This window comes from Pleurodeles waltl, chromosome 9, assembly GCF_031143425.1.
Source record: "Pleurodeles waltl isolate 20211129_DDA chromosome 9, aPleWal1.hap1.20221129, whole genome shotgun sequence".
Lineage (NCBI taxonomy): Eukaryota > Metazoa > Chordata > Amphibia > Caudata > Salamandridae > Pleurodeles > Pleurodeles waltl.
Window position 1 is genome coordinate 502741704 of NC_090448.1, and position 20454 is coordinate 502762157.

The 20454-nt window shown below is 48.2% G+C and overlaps 1 protein-coding gene across 9 annotated transcripts in view; it reads right to left on the reverse strand.

Annotated features, from left to right (window-relative positions):
* Nucleotides 1-20454, reverse strand: part of SYNE2 (spectrin repeat containing nuclear envelope protein 2) — a 1823309-nt gene that overhangs the window by 807273 nt on the left and 995582 nt on the right. For all 9 annotated transcript variants that reach the window (XM_069207355.1, XM_069207357.1, XM_069207362.1 and 6 more), the window contains one exon: nucleotides 19389-19607. In XM_069207355.1, coding sequence (XP_069063456.1) covers nucleotides 19389-19607 — 219 coding nt within the window. The remainder of the gene's footprint in view (nucleotides 1-19388; nucleotides 19608-20454) is intronic.

Consider the following 20454-nt stretch of genomic DNA (forward strand, 5'->3'; position numbering starts at 1 on the left):
TTGGATAAGCCTACTGCTCGACCACACTACCACAAAATAGAGCATTAGTATTATCTATTTTTACCACTATTTTACCTCTAAGGGGAACCCTTGGACTCTGTGCATGCTATTCCTTACTTTGAAATAGCACATACAGAGCCAACTTCCTACAGGCTGTTTGTGAATCTCCTCTGGACAGTGACACAAAGGGAGCTGGGGTGTAGCCTGCATGTCCTGATTAGCCATCTGAGCTAGAATGGAGTGGGGAGTGTTCACTTATACCTGAATGGACTGTGCCTGCCCTCATACAATGTAGTCTCCAACCCCCTGGTGTGTGTCTGGGGCCTGGCCTGGGAAAGGCAGGATCTTGTAAACAACATGGACTTTCCTTTGAAGTCTGCCTACTTCAAAGGCAGAAAGAGGTATAAGTAGTGGACCCAAAACCCCAGACTAAAGATCATTTATGAAACCAAGAGGAACCTCTGCCAAGTAAAAGAGCTGAAGAGCTGAGAAGAAGTGCTGCCCCTGTCTGTGACTGTGCTTTGTTGGGCTATCCTGCATTTGCTGCTTCTGCCTGTGGAAGGGGACAAAGACTGGACTTTGTTGTGCATTCCTGCTTGAAGAAGAATCTCCAAGGGCTTGAACTGAGCTTGCCTCCTGTTTTGAAGTCTCAGAGCCATCAAAGAATTCCTCTGCCAGCACCTGGACTCTCTGCTGAGACTCCTGCCCTGCCAAGTGGTACCCTAACCAGTCCCTGGAACCCTGAAAGATGAAGTTAGCAGAACAAGAGCTGAAATCCACGCACAGAAGCCGTGCTGGGAAAATTCTGACACACCATCTGCAACGCCGCTGGGAGATCAACGCATCGTTGCTGGAGAAACGATGCAACACCCGCTTGCGGCTGCTGATAACAATGCAAACCCCACGCAGTGCGGATTTCTAACACAGTGCGACTGGATTTCTCACACATTGTCCCTGGGCGTCAAAATCATCATGAACCTCCGTGGATCCGAGGTGCACCAGACAGAAATCGACACGACATTCTCTTGCAAGGGAGAAAAATGACGCATTACCTACCCGACAGGAGAATAAATAATGCACGGCCTCAGTTCTGAGTAAGAAATCGACGTATCGCTGACTTTTCCGACTCACACTTGCCGGTGTGGCTTTATTTTTGATGCAAACCAGGTACTTTGTGTAAAATCAACGTTTTTATTGTTTCCTATGGAGTAAGACTCTTATTCCGTTTAAAATTCATATCTTGACTTGTGTACTTTGGATTTTTGTTGTTTTGGTTGTGTTTGATTTATATAAATATTACCTATTTTTGTAAACTGGTTTGGTGTCCATTTTTTAGTGTTTCCACTGTATTACTGTGTGTGTTGGTACAAATACTTTACACGTTGCTTCTGAGATAAGCCTGACTGCTTGTGCCAAGCTACCAAGGGGGTAAGCAGGGGTTATCTAAGTGTGTTTCTCCATTACCCTGACTAGAGTGAGGGTCCTTGCTTGGACAGGGAATAACCTGACAGCCAACCAAAGACCCCATTTCTAACAAGCATGAACCACCTCTCACCAAAAACATGCTAACATTGGGCATTGCCACACTACATGCAGAAAATCGGCCGCCAGGGCACCACATCAGGTCTGGGTTTCCATATGAGGTGGAGAACCTTGGGAGTTAAGTATGCCTGGTGTATATAGTTACACTGTTTTACTTTAAAGCAAGCACAGGAGCTCACCTCTTTTTCCCAAGCATACCTTTTTTACCACTCCTGTGCAGTCAGTGTATCACCCAGCGCTGTCTCCCATCTCTTCTCTGCGTTAGGGGTAAATTTGGGAAGACCCTCTCTAAGCGCTCTGTAAAGATGGGAGATCAGTTGTCTGCCCCCTGCCATGTTTAGCTTAGTAGACAGTGTATGCAAGGTGGGGGGTTTCTTCGGGAAGCATAGTCATAGCTCACACGCTGTTGCTGCAATTTTTACGTATTGCAAATATTGTCCTGGTCCCAAACCCAAATGAGTCAATGGTGTCTGCTTGCATAATAAATACATCTCCAAGGTAAAGGTCTCCCAGGAGCTCACAGCCACCATCTTTCCATTTTTGTACTGACATAACCTTTCCAAGTTGTGCAAATGGTTTAATGTCCCAAATTAGCATGTCCCTAGCGCAGGGGGCACGGCGCAGCACCTGAGTCACTGCACGTTCCTATAGCTTGCATACCTGGTGAATAATGCACAGTATTTCTTCAGGGATCCGTGGCCCACTCATGAGCAAGGCTGGCAATGTTTGTTCCCCTTACGTGCCCCACAGAAGAGCCTTCTCCCAGTCATTATAATCGCCTAACCAGTGTACCACATGTTGAAGGTGAGGTGCCATATAGTAGAGTTATTTATTTGCAATCTCCATCCCACCGCGTTCCCAGGTCTGTTTAAGCAATGAGAGTCCTATTTCCGTCCTTTTATTAGCCCAGAGTAATTCCAAGATTAGCTGATCCAGCTCTGTGAAATACTTCCGGGGTATGTCAAAGAAGGTATCCTGTAGACAACATAGGCATCTGGGGAATATGCCCATTTTCACCATGACTGCACGTCCCATCAAAAACAGTGCTTTCCAAAGTGGATCAACACCTTTAGCCCTTCCAAAATGCACCCTGTCCCTACACCCAGATATATAATCCCCACACCACACAACGGGAGACCGACCTGTGGGAGCAACTCCATCTGAGTCTCTGCCAGCATTACCACCTGGACTAAGTATGATTTTTAGACATTCACGAAGAGACCAGCTACCTCTCCAAAGGCCTGCAGTGCTTCCAGGAGTATAGGTACAGCGTAGTCTGGGTTTTGGGGATACACCAGAGCATCATCAGCTTATAGGTACACCACGTGGACTCCAAGTGGGATCCTCCAGGCTATCAATGCCTGACGCAATAATGTAGTTAGGGGTTCCATTGACAGTGCAAATATAAGAGGTGACAGAGGACAGCCCTGCCGATCACCTCTTTTGAGAACAATTTTGCCAGACACTGTGATACTTGTACACACACGTGCTTCAGGGTCCATATACAGCAATTTAACCCACACAATATACATTGGGGCGAGGCCCATTTTCTCGAACACCAACCACAGCTAATCCCAATCAAGCAAATCAAATGCTTGTTCGATGTCTAGGAACTCAAGAGCCTACGGCTCCTCCCTTATATGCGATGCATGGTATATATGGCTGTGTACCTACTATTATACATGGTGCTTCTGTGGGGTATAAACTCACACTGATCTGTATGTACGAGTGACCGTAGATGTGTGAGCAAATGTGCTGCCAGAACACCACTCAATATCTTAATGTCCACATTCAAAAGGGGCAACGGCCTATAGTACGATTGTTCTATTGGATCCTTAGCAGGTTTAAGGAGTAATAAGATTAATGCCTCATGCATGGAGTAAGGTAACCTCACCCTTTAGCGTGCCTCTTCGTAGACTTCCAGTAGTTTCTTTGCAACATTCCTGCAAAGCCTTAGACCTGGCATCATTAGGGTAGTCTTACCCCAGACTTTGTGCCTTTTCCTCCTGTTTTGTTGCTGTATCTTTTTGTTAGCCTTAGGACTCTGAGCACTTTACCACTGCTAATCAGTGATAACGCTCAGTTGCTTCTCCCCTAAAAACATGGTAATGGTGTATCCACAATTTAAAATTTTAATGTATCTGTAAGTCCATTGTAGAGTGGTGCATCATATACCCGGGGCCTGTAAATTAAAATGCTACCAATGGGCCTGCAGCACTGACTGTGCCACCCACTAAGTAGCCCTATAAATATGTCTCAGGCCTGCCACTGAAGAGCTGTATGTGCAGTTCCCCTGACACCCAGTCTTAGCATTTAAAACCCCTTGCAAAACCTTACACTCCTCTTTTCTTCCCCCTAAAGTAGGCCCGAGGGACCCCATAGGGCAGGGCCCCATGTAAGTAGACAGGACATGTACCTCGCCATTTCCATGTCATGGTAATGAAAAATCCCTCAAGTGCTTAAGTCCTTATAATAACTTTAAGTTGTAATTCCTGATCTGAGAGGAATGACTGGGTCATGTTTAGTACCATTGGAATGGTAGTAATAAGGTTGGATTTATTAATACTAGTCTAGAAATGTCACTTTTAGAAAGTGTACATTTCGCTGCAATCACTGCACTGTGAGCCTACAGCTTCCCTACAATACACATCTAGCTGGGGTGGGGTGACAGTTCCACTTGTGCATTCCCTTCAGACACCCACAACACAGGTTACTCAGCCATTTCTGCATTCATCTGCATACTGATGGATCTTATTGGGGAAGGGGTGGGGAGAGCTTTACACTTACATCTCAAAGGTAAGGGCTGGGGTCCATACAAGAGGGCCTATTACCTCACACTGCCGTTGTGGAGCAGATACTAACTTAAAAGGGGGACCCATGCACTTCACAAGCCTTCTCTGTTAGTCATCCCCCACATCAAAGGCACTTTTCTATATAAGTAGTGGGACCCCTGCCCAACTCCTCCGATCACTACTGGACCCAGAAGAGACCCTGCCGGAAGCACAGGCTGCTGCTTCAACAGGATTGCCCCTGTGCTGTGCTGACCGTTCCCCGGAATTGCTGCCCTGATGCTCTGAGCTGCCTGTGGCCTGCTGACCTTTGCCTGGCATAACCAAGTTTCCAACTTTGTGATGAGCTCTGCCCTGTCCCACCAAGAACCGACCAGCTGTGGCTGTTCGTTTCCCAGGACCACTGAGACTTCCCCTGCCGATTGGCACATTAATCCAATTACTCACTTCCTGACCTGCCCAGCGAGCCGTCCCTCTTTAGCAGGAAAAACCCTCCCTCCATTGCGGCCCCCACTCCCTCTGATAGGGTTACCGGAGTAACCCCCGACAAGGTCATCCCTGACCCAGAGGTGCAGGTACACTGCAGCACTGCAGGCCAGCTGCCAGGAAACTGAGGGTGCAGCAACACTGCAGGCCAGCCACCAGGAGACTGTGAGGAAATAGTCACGAGCCCCGCAGCTGCTACCGGAGTAGCCGCTGCACGTTCTCGAGTGCCATGAAGTGCGACCCCCCCCTGCAATTGGAGTGCCTTCGGGGCTCGCACTTTGGACCATTAGCCTGGTGAATAGAGGATCCCGCCTACATTGGGGAAGCCGCTCCAGTCCTCCTCTGTAAGCGGTCTCTGCGGCAGGGAGCCCCCCCCACCCCCCATCGGCCGCCACTCATTTGGACTGGCATCCCTGGGGGCACAGGCACTACCAAAGGAAACTTCTTCTCCGTCTGTCCTATTCCACCTTTGTCCGCACCAGCAATTTTTCCCGCACTTTGCCAAAAAAGCCTGAGTTGAACGGAAACCACCTTTCCTCAGCTGCTCAAGGAAGAAAAGGCCAACTGAGGGGCTACCGCAGTACCAGGAAGTGAAGCACATTCACATTTTTGTTTCTACACCCTGTCAGTGTGCCACTTAACTCCAACGCCAATAATAATATTGAGTCACATATTTATAATTAATTGATTTTGTTGTTTTGAGGATATTTAAAACCTGTAAATTATTCCATATTTTTTCTAATGTTGTGTTGAGTCTTTTTGTGGTGTTTACATTGGATTACCGTGTGGGGAAATTGCACAAATACTTTACACATTGGCCCTCATTTCAACCTCAGCGTTTTTTTTTAAAGACCGCAGAAGTTCCTCCGGGCCGAAGACCGCCAACCATATTATGACTGCTGGCGACCCTCGGCTATTTTTTGGATGGAGAGCCGCCAGCAGCCACACTGGCAGTTGGCGGTGCAGTGGAGGCTGCCCCACCATCACCGCCACGTCATCAGAACACCGCCCACCGAAATACGACTCAGTATTCGGCATGGCGGTGTTCTGGTGACGGGGAGCTGGCGGCGGAGAATCCTCCATGGATCCAGTTCCCTCCCGGAGGATCACTGAAACAGGTAAGGTGATTGTCCGTTAGGGGAGGGGGTGGGGGGGGGCTGTGTGGTGTGTGCGTGCATGGGGGTGTGCGTGTGAATGTGTAGAGGGGGTGTGTGAGTGCGTGTATGTATGTGGGTGTGTAATGTGTGTAGGGGAAATGTTACGTGTATGTATTTGTGCATGTGTGCATGTATGTGCGCGTGTATGTGTGTGAGTGGTGTGAGCATGCGTGAAGGGGGCGTGGGGGTATGTTTGGGGGAGTGTATGAGGGGGAAGGGGTGGGGAGGGGGTCCTACTACCTGTGGGGGGAGGTAGAGGGGTTGTGAGTGTTGGGGGAGGACTCTGGGAAGGGGGAGACCCCAATCAGTGCCAGGGAACGAATTCCCTGGCACTGATAGTGCATACCGCCATGGATTTCATGGAAGTTGAAAACCCCACGAAATCCATGGCAGTATGCGGGGTCCTGATACCATTGGTGGACTAGTGACGGCCGCCGGCCTGGAGACCATTGTCTCCAGCCTGGCGGTCGTTACCGCTGTGGCGGGCGTTGCGGGACATTGGCAGTTTGGCATATGCCGAACCGCCAATGTCATAATGGGGCGGTAATGACCACCAGCCTGTTTGCGGTCTTACCGCCATTTTTGCACCGTTAAAGCCTGCCTGCTCTACGCCAAGCTACCAAAGGGTGAGCACAGGTAAATCTTGTTTGTGTATCTGACTTGCCCTGATTAGAGTGGGTGAATTCTGCTTGGTTAAGGTGCATGCCCTAGCCAACCAGAAAGCCCATTTCTCACAGCCATCTCTGCCAAGACTAGAGCACCATGATCTGGAAGTGTCCCTTTTTCTCTCGCATACAGGTTACCCAGATGAGAGTGTAACACTTCCTTTATTGCCACTTGTGTATTGACCAGTGCTCGGCACTAATTCTGTAATATTACGACTGGCTCTTGGGTCTCCTGCTGTCTAAGCAGTCATGCAAGCATGCTACTTGCCTTATCCCCCTCTGCATGTAACCACTGAAAATAAGCTGCATAAGTGTCTTTTACCAGCTGACACCTGTCATCTAAGAATTCCCTCCGGGTTTGTTGGCATTCTCCTAATTTATCTGGCTGAAACAGGAGGCCCTTTTCTAGGTCCTGCAAGCATCTTTCCTAACGGGTAAGATCTCTTAGCAGTTGTCTCCGCACACTGTAGGTGGTTTTGAGGCATATTCCTCTCATCACCACCTTCACCGCCTACTAATCATGTGTCCTACTACTAGCGGGAGGAGTTCAGAAAGCGCCTCTGCCCGTAGATGCCAGAGTGGTACCAGAGGGCGCCCGCATCCCTTGCTGAAACACATCAGTAGAGGAGAATGGTCTGATAGATATTTGAACAGGTAAGAGATGTCCTCTCTTTGTTGGGTCAAGGCCTTGGATACAAAATAGTAATTTGGGGCCAGATGTACGAAGCATTTTTCTTGACGCAAAGGGGCCGATTCGCAGAATCCACCAGTTTGCGACTAGAAAAATGCTTTTTGGGATGTACAAAGCCCAAAATGCAATTCTGTAACTTGTTACCAAATCGCAGGTTGGGTTTTGCAATTCGGTATTAGGAAGGGTTGTGTCAAGGGCGTCCCTTCCTAATACCAAATCTAAATGGCATGTATGATTGTTTTGTGACTGCGAATGCGGTCACAAAACAATTGCAGTTAGCACCAATTTTAAGTGGTCTCTGCGGCAGGGAGCCCCCCCCGCCCCCCATCGGCCGCCACTGATTTGGACTGGCATCCCTGGGGGCACAGGCACTACCAAAGGAAACTTCTTCTCCGTCTGTCCTATTCCACCTTTGTCCGCACCAGCAATTTTTCCCGCACTTTGCCAAAAAAGCCTGAGTTGAACGGAAACCACCTTTCCTCAGCTGCTCAAGGAAGAAAAGGCCAACTGAGGGGCTACCGCAGTACCTGGAAGTGAAGCACATTCACATTTTTGTTTCTACACCCTGTCAGTGTGCCACTTAACTCCAACGCCAATAATAATATTGAGTCACATATTTATAATTAATTGATTTTGTTGTTTTGAGGATATTTAAAACCTGTAAATTATTCCATATTTTTTCTAATGTTGTGTTGAGTCTTTTTGTGGTGTTTACATTGGATTACCGTGTGGGGAAATTGCACAAATACTTTACACATTGGCCCTCATTTCAACCTCAGCGTTTTTTTTTTAAGACCGCAGAGGTTCCTCCGGGCCGAAGACCGCCAACCATATTATGACTGCTGGCGACCCTCGGCTATTTTTTGGATGGAGAGCCGCCAGCAGCCACACTGGCAGTTGGCGGTGCAGTGGAGGCTGCCCCACCATCACCGCCACGTCATCAGAACACCGCCCATCGAAATACGACTCAGTATTCGGCATGGCGGTGTTCTGGTGACGGGGAGCTGGCGGCGGAGCATCCTCCATGGATCCAGTTCCCTCCCGGAGGATCACTGAAACAGGTAAGGTGATTGTCCGTTAGGGGAGGGGGTGGGGGGGGGGGGGGGTTGTGTGGTGTGTGCGTGCATGGGGGTGTTCGTGTGAATGTGTAGAGGGGGTGTGTGAGTGCGTGTATGTATGTGGGTGTGTAATGTGTGTAGGGGAAATGTTACGTGTATGTATTTGTGCATGTGTGCATGTATGTGCGCGTGTATGTGTGTGAGTGGTGTGAGCATGCGTGAAGGGGGCGTGGGGGTATGTTTGGGGGAGTGTATGAGGGGGAAGGGGTGGGGAGGGGGTCCTACTACCTGTGGGGGGAGGTAGAGGGGTCGTGAGTGTTGGGGGAGGACTCTGGGAAGGGGGAGACCCCAATCAGTGCCAGGGAACGAATTCCCTGGCACTGATAGTGCATACCGCCATGGATTTCATGGAAGTTGAAAACCCCACGAATTCCATGGCAGTATGCGGGGTCCTGATACCATTGGTGGACTAGTGACGGCCGCCGGCCTGGAGACCATTGTCTCCAGCCTGGCGGTCGTTACCGCTGTGGCGGGCGTTGCGGGACATTGGCAGTTTGGCATATGCCAAACCGCCAATGTCATAATGGGGCGGTAATGACCACCAGCCTGTTTGCGGTCTTACCGCCATTTTTGCACCGTTAAAGCCTGCCTGCTCTACGCCAAGCTACCAAAGGGTGAGCACAGGTAAATCTTGTTTGTGTATCTGACTTGCCCTGATTAGAGTGGGTGAATTCTGCTTGGTTAAGGTGCATGCCCTAGCCAACCAGAAAGCCCATTTCTCACAGCCATCTCTGCCAAGACTAGAGCACCATGATCTGGAAGTGTCCCTTTTTCTCTCGCATACAGGTTACCCAGATGAGAGTGTAACACTTCCTTTATTGCCACTTGTGTATTGACCAGTGCTCGGCACTAATTCTGTAATATTACGACTGGCTCTTGGGTCTCCTGCTGTCTAAGCAGTCATGCAAGCATGCTACTTGCCTTATCCCCCTCTGCATGTAACCACTGAAAATAAGCTGCATAAGTGTCTTTTACCAGCTGACACCTGTCATCTAAGAATTCCCTCCGGGTTTGTTGGCATTCTCCTAATTTATCTGGCTGAAACAGGAGGCCCTTTTCTAGGTCCTGCAAGCATCTTTCCTAACGGGTAAGATCTCTTAGCAGTTGTCTCCGCACACTGTAGGTGGTTTTGAGGCATATTCCTCTCATCACCACCTTCACCGCCTACTAATCATGTGTCCTACTACTAGCGGGAGGAGTTCAGAAAGCGCCTCTGCCCGTAGATGCCAGAGTGGTACCAGAGGGCGCCCGCATCCCTTGCTGAAACACATCAGTAGAGGAGAATGGTCTGATAGATATTTGAACAGGTAAGAGATGTCCTCTCTTTGTTGGGTCAAGGCCTTGGATACAAAATAGTAATTTGGGGCCAGATGTACGAAGCATTTTTCTTGACGCAAAGGGGCCGATTCGCAGAATCCACCAGTTTGCGACTAGAAAAATGCTTTTTGGGATGTACAAAGCCCAAAATGCAATTCTGTAACTTGTTACCAAATCGCAGGTTGGGTTTTGCAATTCGGTATTAGGAAGGGTTGTGTCAAGGGCGTCCCTTCCTAATACCAAATCTAAATGGCATGTATGATTGTTTTGTGACTGCGAATGCGGTCACAAAACAATTGCAGTTAGCACCAATTTTAAGTGGTCTCTGCGGCAGGGAGCCCCCCCCGCCCCCCATCGGCCGCCACTGATTTGGACTGGCATCCCTGGGGGCACAGGCACTACCAAAGGAAACTTCTTCTCCGTCTGTCCTATTCCACCTTTGTCCGCACCAGCAATTTTTCCCGCACTTTGCCAAAAAAGCCTGAGTTGAACGGAAACCACCTTTCCTCAGCTGCTCAAGGAAGAAAAGGCCAACTGAGGGGCTACCGCAGTACCTGGAAGTGAAGCACATTCACATTTTTGTTTCTACACCCTGTCAGTGTGCCACTTAACTCCAACGCCAATAATAATATTGAGTCACATATTTATAATTAATTGATTATGTTGTTTTGAGGATATTTAAAACCTGTAAATTATTCCATATTTTTTCTAATGTTGTGTTGAGTCTTTTTGTGGTGTTTACATTGGATTACCGTGTGGGGAAATTGCACAAATACTTTACACATTGGCCCTCATTTCAACCTCAGCGTTTTTTTTTTAAGACCGCAGAGGTTCCTCCGGGCCGAAGACCGCCAACCATATTATGACTGCTGGCGACCCTCGGCTATTTTTGGGATGGAGAGCCGCCAGCAGCCACACTGGCAGTTGGCGGTGCAGTGGAGGCTGCCCCACCATCACCGCCACGTCATCAGAACACCGCCCATCGAAATACGACTCAGTATTTGGCATGGCGGTGTTCTGGTGACGGGGAGCTGGCGGTGGAGCATCCTCCATGGATCCAGTTCCCTCCCGGAGGATCACTGAAACAGGTAAGGTGATTGTCCGTTAGGGGAGGGGGTGGGGGGGGGGGGTTGTGTGGTGTGTGCGTGCATGGGGGTGTTCGTGTGAATGTGTAGAGGGGGTGTGTGAGTGCGTGTATGTATGTGGGTGTGTAATGTGTGTAGGGGAAATGTTACGTGTATGTATTTGTGCATGTGTGCATGTATGTGCGCGTGTATGTGTGTGAGTGGTGTGAGCATGCGTGAAGGGGGCGTGGGGGTATGTTTGGGGGAGTGTATGAGGGGGAAGGGGTGGGGAGGGGGTCCTACTACCTGTGGGGGGAGGTAGAGGGGTTGTGAGTGTTGGGGGAGGACTCTGGGAAGGGGGAGACCCCAATCAGTGCCAGGGAACGAATTCCCTGGCACTGGTAGTGCATACCGCCATGGATTTCATGGAAGTTGAAAACCCCACGAAATCCATGGCAGTATGCGGGGTCCTGATACCATTGGTGGACTAGTGACGGCCGCCGGCCTGGAGACCATTGTCTCCAGCCTGGCGGTCGTTACCGCTGTGGCGGGCGTTGCGGGACATTGGCAGTTTGGCATATGCCAAACCGCCAATGTCATAATGGGGCGGTAATGACCACCAGCCTGTTTGCGGTCTTACCGCCATTTTTGCACCGTTAAAGCCTGCCTGCTCTACGCCAAGCTACCAAAGGGTGAGCACAGGTAAATCTTGTTTGTGTATCTGACTTGCCCTGATTAGAGTGGGTGAATTCTGCTTGGTTAAGGTGCATGCCCTAGCCAACCAGAAAGCCCATTTCTCACAGCCATCTCTGCCAAGACTAGAGCACCATGATCTGGAAGTGTCCCTTTTTCTCTTGCATACAGGTTACCCAGATGAGAGTGTAACACTTCCTTTATTGCCACTTGTGTATTGACCAGTGCTCAGCACTAATTCTGTAATATTACGACTGGCTCTTGGGTCTCCTGCTGTCTAAGCAGTCATGCAAGCATGCTACTTGCCTTATCCCCCTCTGCATGTAACCACTGAAAATAAGCTGCATAAGTGTCTTTTACCAGCTGACACCTGTCATCTAAGAATTCCCTCCGGGTTTGTTGGCATTCTCCTAATTTATCTGGCTGAAACAGGAGGCCCTTTTCTAGGTCCTGCAAGCATCTTTCCTAACGGGTAAGATCTCTTAGCAGTTGTCTCCGCACACTGTAGGTGGTTTTGAGGCATATTCCTCTCATCACCACCTTCACCGCCTACTAATCATGTGTCCTACTACTAGCGGGAGGGGTTCAGAAAGCGCCTCTGCCCGTAGATGCCAGAGTGGTACCAGAGGGCGCCCGCATCCCTTGCTGAAACACATCAGTAGAGGAGAATGGTCTGATAGATATTTGAACAGGTAAGAGATGTCCTCTCTTTGTTGGGTCAAGGCCTTGGATACAAAATAGTAATTTGGGGCCAGATGTACGAAGCATTTTTCTTGACGCAAAGGGGCCGATTCGCAGAATCCACCAGTTTGCGACTAGAAAAATGCTTTTTGGGATGTACAAAGCCCAAAATGCAATTCTGTAACTTGTTACCAAATCGCAGGTTGGGTTTTGCAATTCGGTATTAGGAAGGGTTGTGTCAAGGGCGTCCCTTCCTAATACCAAATCTAAATGGCATGTATGATTGTTTTGTGACTGCGAATGCGGTCACAAAACAATTGCAGTTAGCACCAATTTCAAATTGGTGCTAACCCATTCGCAAAAGGGAAGGGGTACCCATGTCACCCCTTCCCCTTTGTGAATGCATGCAGAAAAAAAATTCAGAGCAGGCAGTGGTCCCACAGACCACTGTCTGCTCTGAAAAAATAAAAATACAACTTTTCATTTTTGTTTTCGAAATGCATTCCATTTTCCTTTAAGGAAAACGGGCTGCATTTAAAAAAAAATACTGCTTTATTTAAAAGCAGTCACAGACATGGTGGTCTGCTGACACCAGCAGGCCACCATCCCTGTGAGTGCCGCTATTCCCAATGGGGTCGCAAATTGCGACCTACCTCATGAATATTCATGAGGTAGGGCATTTGAGACCCCATTCCGAATCCCAGACGCGCAGTTTGCTAGTCGCAAAACCGGATCTTCGTACATGTGGCCCCTAGTCTGCTATGTGTTCCTGTTGCGGGTGTAAAACAGGAGTAAACCCTGGCCTGTGGATGTTTCTGTTTCCATGGGTAAAACAGTTTGAGCTCCCAAAGGAGATCTATCAACTTCCCTGTCATTTGTGGCTTTGTGTGTAATTTCTGAGGTGCTCAATCTAATTATCCATTGCAATCCCCTGCTTGTAGAGTATATATGCTGTCAAAAACGCTGCAGCAGCATTGGTCACTTCACAATATTTGGAGCTTAGACATTCATCAGTCACAATTTGCGTCCATACAGTCCATACAGAGTACCACAAAGTATCATATATCTCTCCTTCGGATTGATGTGGGCCTCATGTTGAAAGGGTTCCCCAGGTGCAACCAGATCAGCACAACACATGCATTCTGGGAATACGACATTGTGTACATTTTCCCTCTCCAACTCTTTGGGAGACTAGATATACAATCCACCAATATGTGAGCCTTCTGCAAAATAGAAATGGCCACTCTATATTGCTTCAGGTAGGCATGCTCTCTGTGGCGCTTCTCAAGATGTGCCAGGCCCCTCACATTCTAAGTCAGAAATGTGTATACATCAGCCATTTTCATTGTCTGTGGAAAAAGGACATCCATTGACAACCCCATCACCGCACCCGTAGACATCCTGTATACAAGAGCCCATCATTGTAAGCAGCACATTCTCCCACATATAAGTAGCAATCGTTCCCTATGAATTGAACATCAACCAACTGGATAAGCTTCCCAACGCCCCACACCCTATGGGCAGTGAACCCGTCTCGTCCAGGCCACAAGTGATGCCACCCCATACCCATCCTATAAGTGCTTGAATCATCTAAAACATAACTTTTAACGTAATGGTCCTCACCACTATGCTTGAGGTCAGAACGCCATATGCGCCACAATGCTGTAGCACTCAAGCAGCTCCCACAACGCTTAATCCCCTTGGTTCCTTCGCCTCTGCCAGCAAATAATAGTCAGCAGAAATGTAGTCTGTGAAAGTTCCATATCTGTGCCTTCCACATTTCCCTCGGTTCAGTATGACTGCTACCAAAATCTTCAGGAAATCCTCTCCTGCGTACTGTCCGTGCCCAAGCCAGGAGGGCTCAGTCTCTCCCTATAGGAGGCACTGGGGTCCATCAGTGCCAAAACTTCCAGGAGGGTTCCGTCTGGTCCCACCACAATGAAACCCGATAGTCCAGATGTGTTCTGTTTATTCTTATGTCTACCCTGGTTCCTGGACCTCTGTGTTTGTCTTGCCTCTCCTGTGATTGGTCGGTAGGCTTGCATAGTCCCTCCATCAGAGGCCTCCGCCAGAGTGTCTACTCACTCGCTCGCCTCACTAGCACTGAAGAAGAAGTGTACCTTGTCCTCTAACACCCCCCCCCCTTACTTTAGCCGGGAACATCAGGATGTATCTCAAATTTAAAGCTGCAACCTATTTTTGACATTCAAATAGGTCTCCCACTGATTCTAAACTTTGGGCTAGATGTAGGAAAAACCGATTTTGCGACTCTCAAATTGCGAGTCTGAGCGACTCGCAATTTGAGAGTCACAAAATGGGATGCTGGATGGTGTCCCTGACACCATCTGCGAATCGGAAGGGGGTTGCAAAGACCCACCTCATTAACATTAATGAGGTGGGTCGCAATTTGCGACCCCCTTCCGATTCGCAGCACTCACAGGGATGGTGGCCTGCTGGAGACAGCAGACCACCATGTCTGTGACTGCTTTTTAATAAAGCAGTTTTTTTTTATTGCAGCCCGTTTTCCTTAAAGGAAAATGAGCTGCAACACAAACGAAAAAATTAAACGTTTGTGTTAAATTTTTTCAGAGCAGGCAGTGGTCCAATGGACCACTGCCTGCTCTGAAAAAATGTTTTCAGGGCCATTCACAAAGGGTAAGGGGTCCCCTGGGGACCCCTTCCCTTTTGCGAATGGGTTAGCACCCATTTGAAATGGGTGCTAACTGCAAATTGCTTTGCGACCGGGGTCACAAAGCAATTCTACATTGCGATGCGAATCGCAAATAGGAAGGGAACACCCCTTCCTATTTGCGAGTCGCATTCCCATTTTGCGAGTCGGTAACCAGGTTAACGACTTGCAAAATGGGAATGTGCATCACGATGTGCATTTTGCATGGCGCAAACAGCGAAATTCACTGTTTGCACAATGCAAAACGCTTGCTACATCTGGCCCTTTGTGTGTAATCAGGAAAAACTGAGATAGGGTGTCCTTCAAATTGTGGTTGCCCCTTAAGCCGGACATGGGGCAGTATAGCATCCCAATCGCTATAATTAAAGAGAGGAGCAGCGATAGCACATGGTGGAGCCCCGGGCCACAGTGTGAAAGTCAATGCCCAATGTGCTCTTTCAATGGTGGAAAATGTTGAGAACCCCTGTATGAGCATGACAGACAGGAGCCATTACTCCAAAAATGTTTCTGTTGATCTCCCCTCTGCCTTTACCAGAAACCACACAAATCGCAAATTATTCCTTCAAGATCTTCCTTCGGAGTCCTCCACATGTCCTTTCAGTTTCTCAGACAGTTTCTGGAGAGATGAGACTGTCTGTTTGAGGGAGGCTACCTCTTGTTGCAATTCTCTGACATATCCCTCCGTTGTCATCACTCTCTCTGCCACCTTATGGAGGTCTATTCTCAGGAGATTTACATTAAGGGTTAGCAAGTCTATTTTATTTGCCATTTCAGATCGCATGCCTCTGAGTTCGTCCATAATGTCTGCTAAGGATAGGGCCTATGTCATCTGCGGCGGCGTACCATTTTCTTTTTCGTTCGTCTGAGTGTCCCCCATAGTTTCAGCTAGCAATGTCGTCTGGTCACAGTTAATGATCTGCCTTTGGCCATTAGAAAGGTCCTCTAGTTACCCATCCAGCATAAGCCCTATAGGCCACAGCAGATCCCACCACTGATTGACACTGGGGAAGATTTTGCACTCTGAGCGATAGGATATGAATGGCTCCTGGCCCCTTGCGTTTCAGTGCATCTAGTGAGCACCAGAGGTCCTAGTATATGAGGGTGGTCTGGTGTCTGTCATTTGAGGGGAGGGGCACCCCAGTCACTGCCCGTACAGTTTCCACAAGGGTTGCTGACCTGTAACCTCAAAGAAGTACACCATTGTTCAAAGCAGAAGATTAAATGAGTAGTACCTGGGCTCTTTATAATACACAGTATTGTGTTTCCTCGCAGAAATCAAGGCTAAATTCACAGTAGGACCAGCCCTGTCTCAGGTATCTGCCAGCCTCTTGGCCCCCGCACACAAGCCCCACACTCTGGGCTCACCTTCAGGGTTATGAGGCAGAAAGTCCCCGTGAGATTCCATGGCAGAATCAGGTTAGGACGGCCCAGGCACAGGGCACCACTTGTGTTGCGTGTGCAGATTAGTTCTTCAGAGACAGATATAAACTACCACATCATGCTCTTAGATCCTGGCAGCAGCATCCTGAAGCGTGGCCCCTCTCGCCTTGTCGGTATGGACCCAACAGGCCACTGTCTTGCTGGTTCAGCTTCTGCGCCGCTGGCTGACAACTTCCCTACTCATTTATCCCCTCCTGAGCAGGCCACTTATTTATGTGGTGTGGCATCCCCCGCACCAGTCCTCAGCAAGTGTGCCGTGCCCCAGCCACGTTGCAACATTAGCAAGCTTGCAGCCCACTCCTCCTCCCTGCAGCGTCAGATCACAGGGGCAATCTGCACCCAGAGGACCAGGACAAGGCAGGGCGAGGTGACCCAGTCCCAGCTCCTACTGTGTGTTCAGCCTCCAAGATAGGCGGAGGTGCGCAGTCTAGGCCGCAGTCACGTTGCCAAACAAATGGGTGAGCTGTTTGTGTCCCTGTCACTATGTTCTTCTTTGTCTGGCGCACGGGGCAATATTATGTGCCACAGCAACTGCGGTGGAGGGTTCAGAGGGAAAACAGGTCTGATATAGCTGGATCTCACAGGATTTTTTAGATTGCTGGCAGGAGCACGGAATGAAGCGTCTAGTGCGCCATGTTGCTGACTACGCCCCCCCATTCCACATTGCTAGTTATATTTGCACACAGTAATGGTAAGTATGTGTATGGCGTTTGCACTCCGCTAGTACTTGTGCAATCCATAATGTGGTCCTTTGTGTTTCTTTATGAATGGACAGCATCCTAAAACACTAAACAAGATTGATTAAGTAGAAGGGAATCACACTTAAAAAATTATCATAATATTGCAGTGATGTACGTTAACAGGAAATTATGGCCCTCATTCTGATTCTGGCGGGCGGCGGAGGCCGCCCGCCAGAATTCCGCCCTCCAAAATACCGCGCCGCGGTCAAAAGACCGCGGCGGGTATTTCAAGTTTTCCCCTGGGCTGGCGGGCGGCCGCCAAAAGGCCGCCCGCCAGCCCAGGGGAAAACGACCTTCCCACGAGGATGCCAGCTCGTAATCGAGCCGGCGGAGTGGGAAGGTGCGACGGGTGCATTTGCACCCGTCGCGTATTTCACTGTCTGCCAAGCAGACAGTGAAATACTTGTAGGGGCCCTCTTACGGGGGCCCCTGCAGTGCCCATGCCGTTGGCATGGGCACTGCAGGGGCCCCCAGGGGCCCCGCGACTCCCCCTCCCGCCATCCGGTTCCCGGCGGGAGAACCGCCAGGAACTGGATGGCAGGAGGGGGAGTCGGAATCCCCAAGCCGGCGCAGCAAGCTGCGCCGGCTGGGAGGATTCCTGGGGGCAGCGGGAAACCGGCGGGAGACCGCCGGTTTCCCTTTACTGACCGCGGCTAAGCCGCCGCGGTCAGAATGCCCCGCAGGGCACCGCCGGCCTGTCGGCGGTGCCACCGCGTCCCGCGACCCTGGCGGTTCTATACCGCCAGGGTCGTAATGAGGGCCTATGTCACCAAAGCAAAAATAAGCATTAAAAACTTTAAAAATATTTTGTTTATTGACCGATTAAAATATGATAGCTTATAATGCAAAAGCTGGCATACGTTACATGTATGTGACATATGCGTGTCTGTCCCACATGAATCCATAGTTAGCAACAGTGGTCTGTAGACAAATAGCACTTGCTTTTTATTGTCACTTTTCTTTAACATACCTATGGCTTTTAGGCCATTAAAGTCACAGAGGTCAACCCCTGTCACACATATAGGGCCTGATTACAACTTTGGAGGAGGTGTTAATCCGTCCCAAAAGTGACGGTAAAGTGACGGATATACCACCAGCTGTATTACGAGTCTATTATATCCTATGGAACTCGTGATACGGCTGGTGGTATATCCGCACTTTACCGTCACTTTTGGGACGGATTAACACCTCCTCCAAAGTTGTAATCAGGCCCAAAGTCTATTGGGCTACACTGCCACCTGTCTGCAACATATTACTTTGAAGATGAAGCCGATGTGAGTGGCAGCAGTGTTAGGTGTGGCTTAAAGATAGTCAATTCAGACACTTATGAGGCATGAGGCAGATTTTTGGAAGTCAACATTAAAGCCAATATACAGGGGACCTTACAGATTTAAGACCTCATGCTCCTATTGTGTTGAACCTAGTGGGACAGCTGCTAAAAACTTCTTGGTATTCTCGTTTTGTGTTCATCATCATTGTCTAGGGAGAAGAAAGACAATTGGCCTAGTTTGCAGTTTAGTGATGGTGAAGAATCTCTGGAGGGATTGTTATGGTTAGGGGAGAGTCCATGTACACGTTTGAGCCACCATTTCCTATTTTTTGTGGTGAGAATCCCACTAGAGGTTTTCCCTCCTTATTTATAACTTACCCCAGACGCTAGAGGACAATCTTTGTCTTTGAGACCTTTATACTGAAGACCATTTTATGTACAGCAGGTAATGAGTCTTGCGTTCAGGTTGTGAGTGGATAGAATGTGCAAGTGTCAGCTTATCTCCCTGGCTCTTATCGATGAATTTCTTCAGAATTTGAAACCTACATCATTCATGCCAGGACTTCATTTTACCATATCTAAAGGTTAAGTTAATCTATGAAAAAAATACTCAATGGGCAGACCTTTTACTTTTACTATTCTGGGGGAGTCATGAACACAAATCTCATCATAAAATTCTAATGCCTCTTCATATGTTGCTATCAGAAAGAGAAACTAAAGAAAAACACCGCCATTTTGGCATCTAATCCCCAGTACATCAGTAATGATGAGGATACCTGAGCGCTCCTGGTTGGCCACAGTGTCTCTAATGTTCCCATAACATCCAGCTGTCTAAAACTGAGTTGAGATCATTTGATACCTAGAGGATTATTCTAGATATGCAATAATTTAAATATAAATTATGAGCATATGAATATTCACCTCCCCAAAATAACTTGTTCCACTCTTTGGCTTTTAATGCAAACTGAAATTCAACCCATTCCATGCTACTGAACAATCTTGGAAGCTCAAATATTCAAACGTAACACATCTTTTGCACCACTCACCTGTTCACTAACAACCTTCCACTCTTGTTTCAGTTCTTCACATTTCATTTCCCATTCTTTTGTTGCCTCAAACAAAAGGCGCCATTTATTCAAGTGCATTGTCAATGGTTTCATAACAAGTGCTCTGTCATGTTCTGGACAAATAGCACAGAGTTCTATAGAACTTTTCTGCAGGTTCAATAAATCTTCTTCAATTGAATGTATATTTCTAACCATCACCTTCAAAGAAAAAGAAACATGCACTGTAAGAAACCAGCAGTCAACATTCCATGTACACGCGATTTAGTACTTTGAGACAAGTTACACATATATGATTCACAAAGGTATCAATCATTTTGTACAGCAGGTGCATTAGCATGCCTTATACCAATGTTATTAATGTTGACGCAACTGTGGATAACATTTTGCAGTAATAATCATGACAAACACATAGAGATAAGTATGCCACTGCCACCATTTAGCTGACAAAATACATTTACTTGGACAATAGTGCTAAGGTCCGGTTGAAAATGTATTTAGGTTAATCTGTGGAGAAGTGATAACTCACACCAGGTTGTTTGAGTTTGCTTGGTGTTGTGGATTCTTAGAGGTTGCAATTTACAATGAATCAACGTTATGTGGCATTTCAGGAGTCTCTTTTCTTGAGATATGTATTGCAACTTGTCTTCATCATTTTTAACAATCTCCAGTATCGGCGGTGGGAGTTAAACTAGAACTGAATAAGGATGCTGCCAGATTGGCTTCTCTGTTCACTATAACATTACATTACCCTCTTGGAGCTCAGTACTTCTGCTTTAGTAGCTGTACTCAGTGATTAGACTATAACAAGAACACCATCAGACCAAAGTAGTGGAAACAGATGGTCCTCAGTTAGGGCCAGATGTAGGAAGCCTTTTGCGTGTCGCAAACTGCGAAAAACGCAGTTTGCGACGCACAAAAGGCTGAACGCGATGCACAACCTCAAATTGCGAGTCGGTACCAACTCGCAATTTGAGGCTGCGACTCGCAAATAGGAAGGGGTGTTCCCTTCCTATTTGCGACCGCATCACCATGCTGAGTTGGTTTG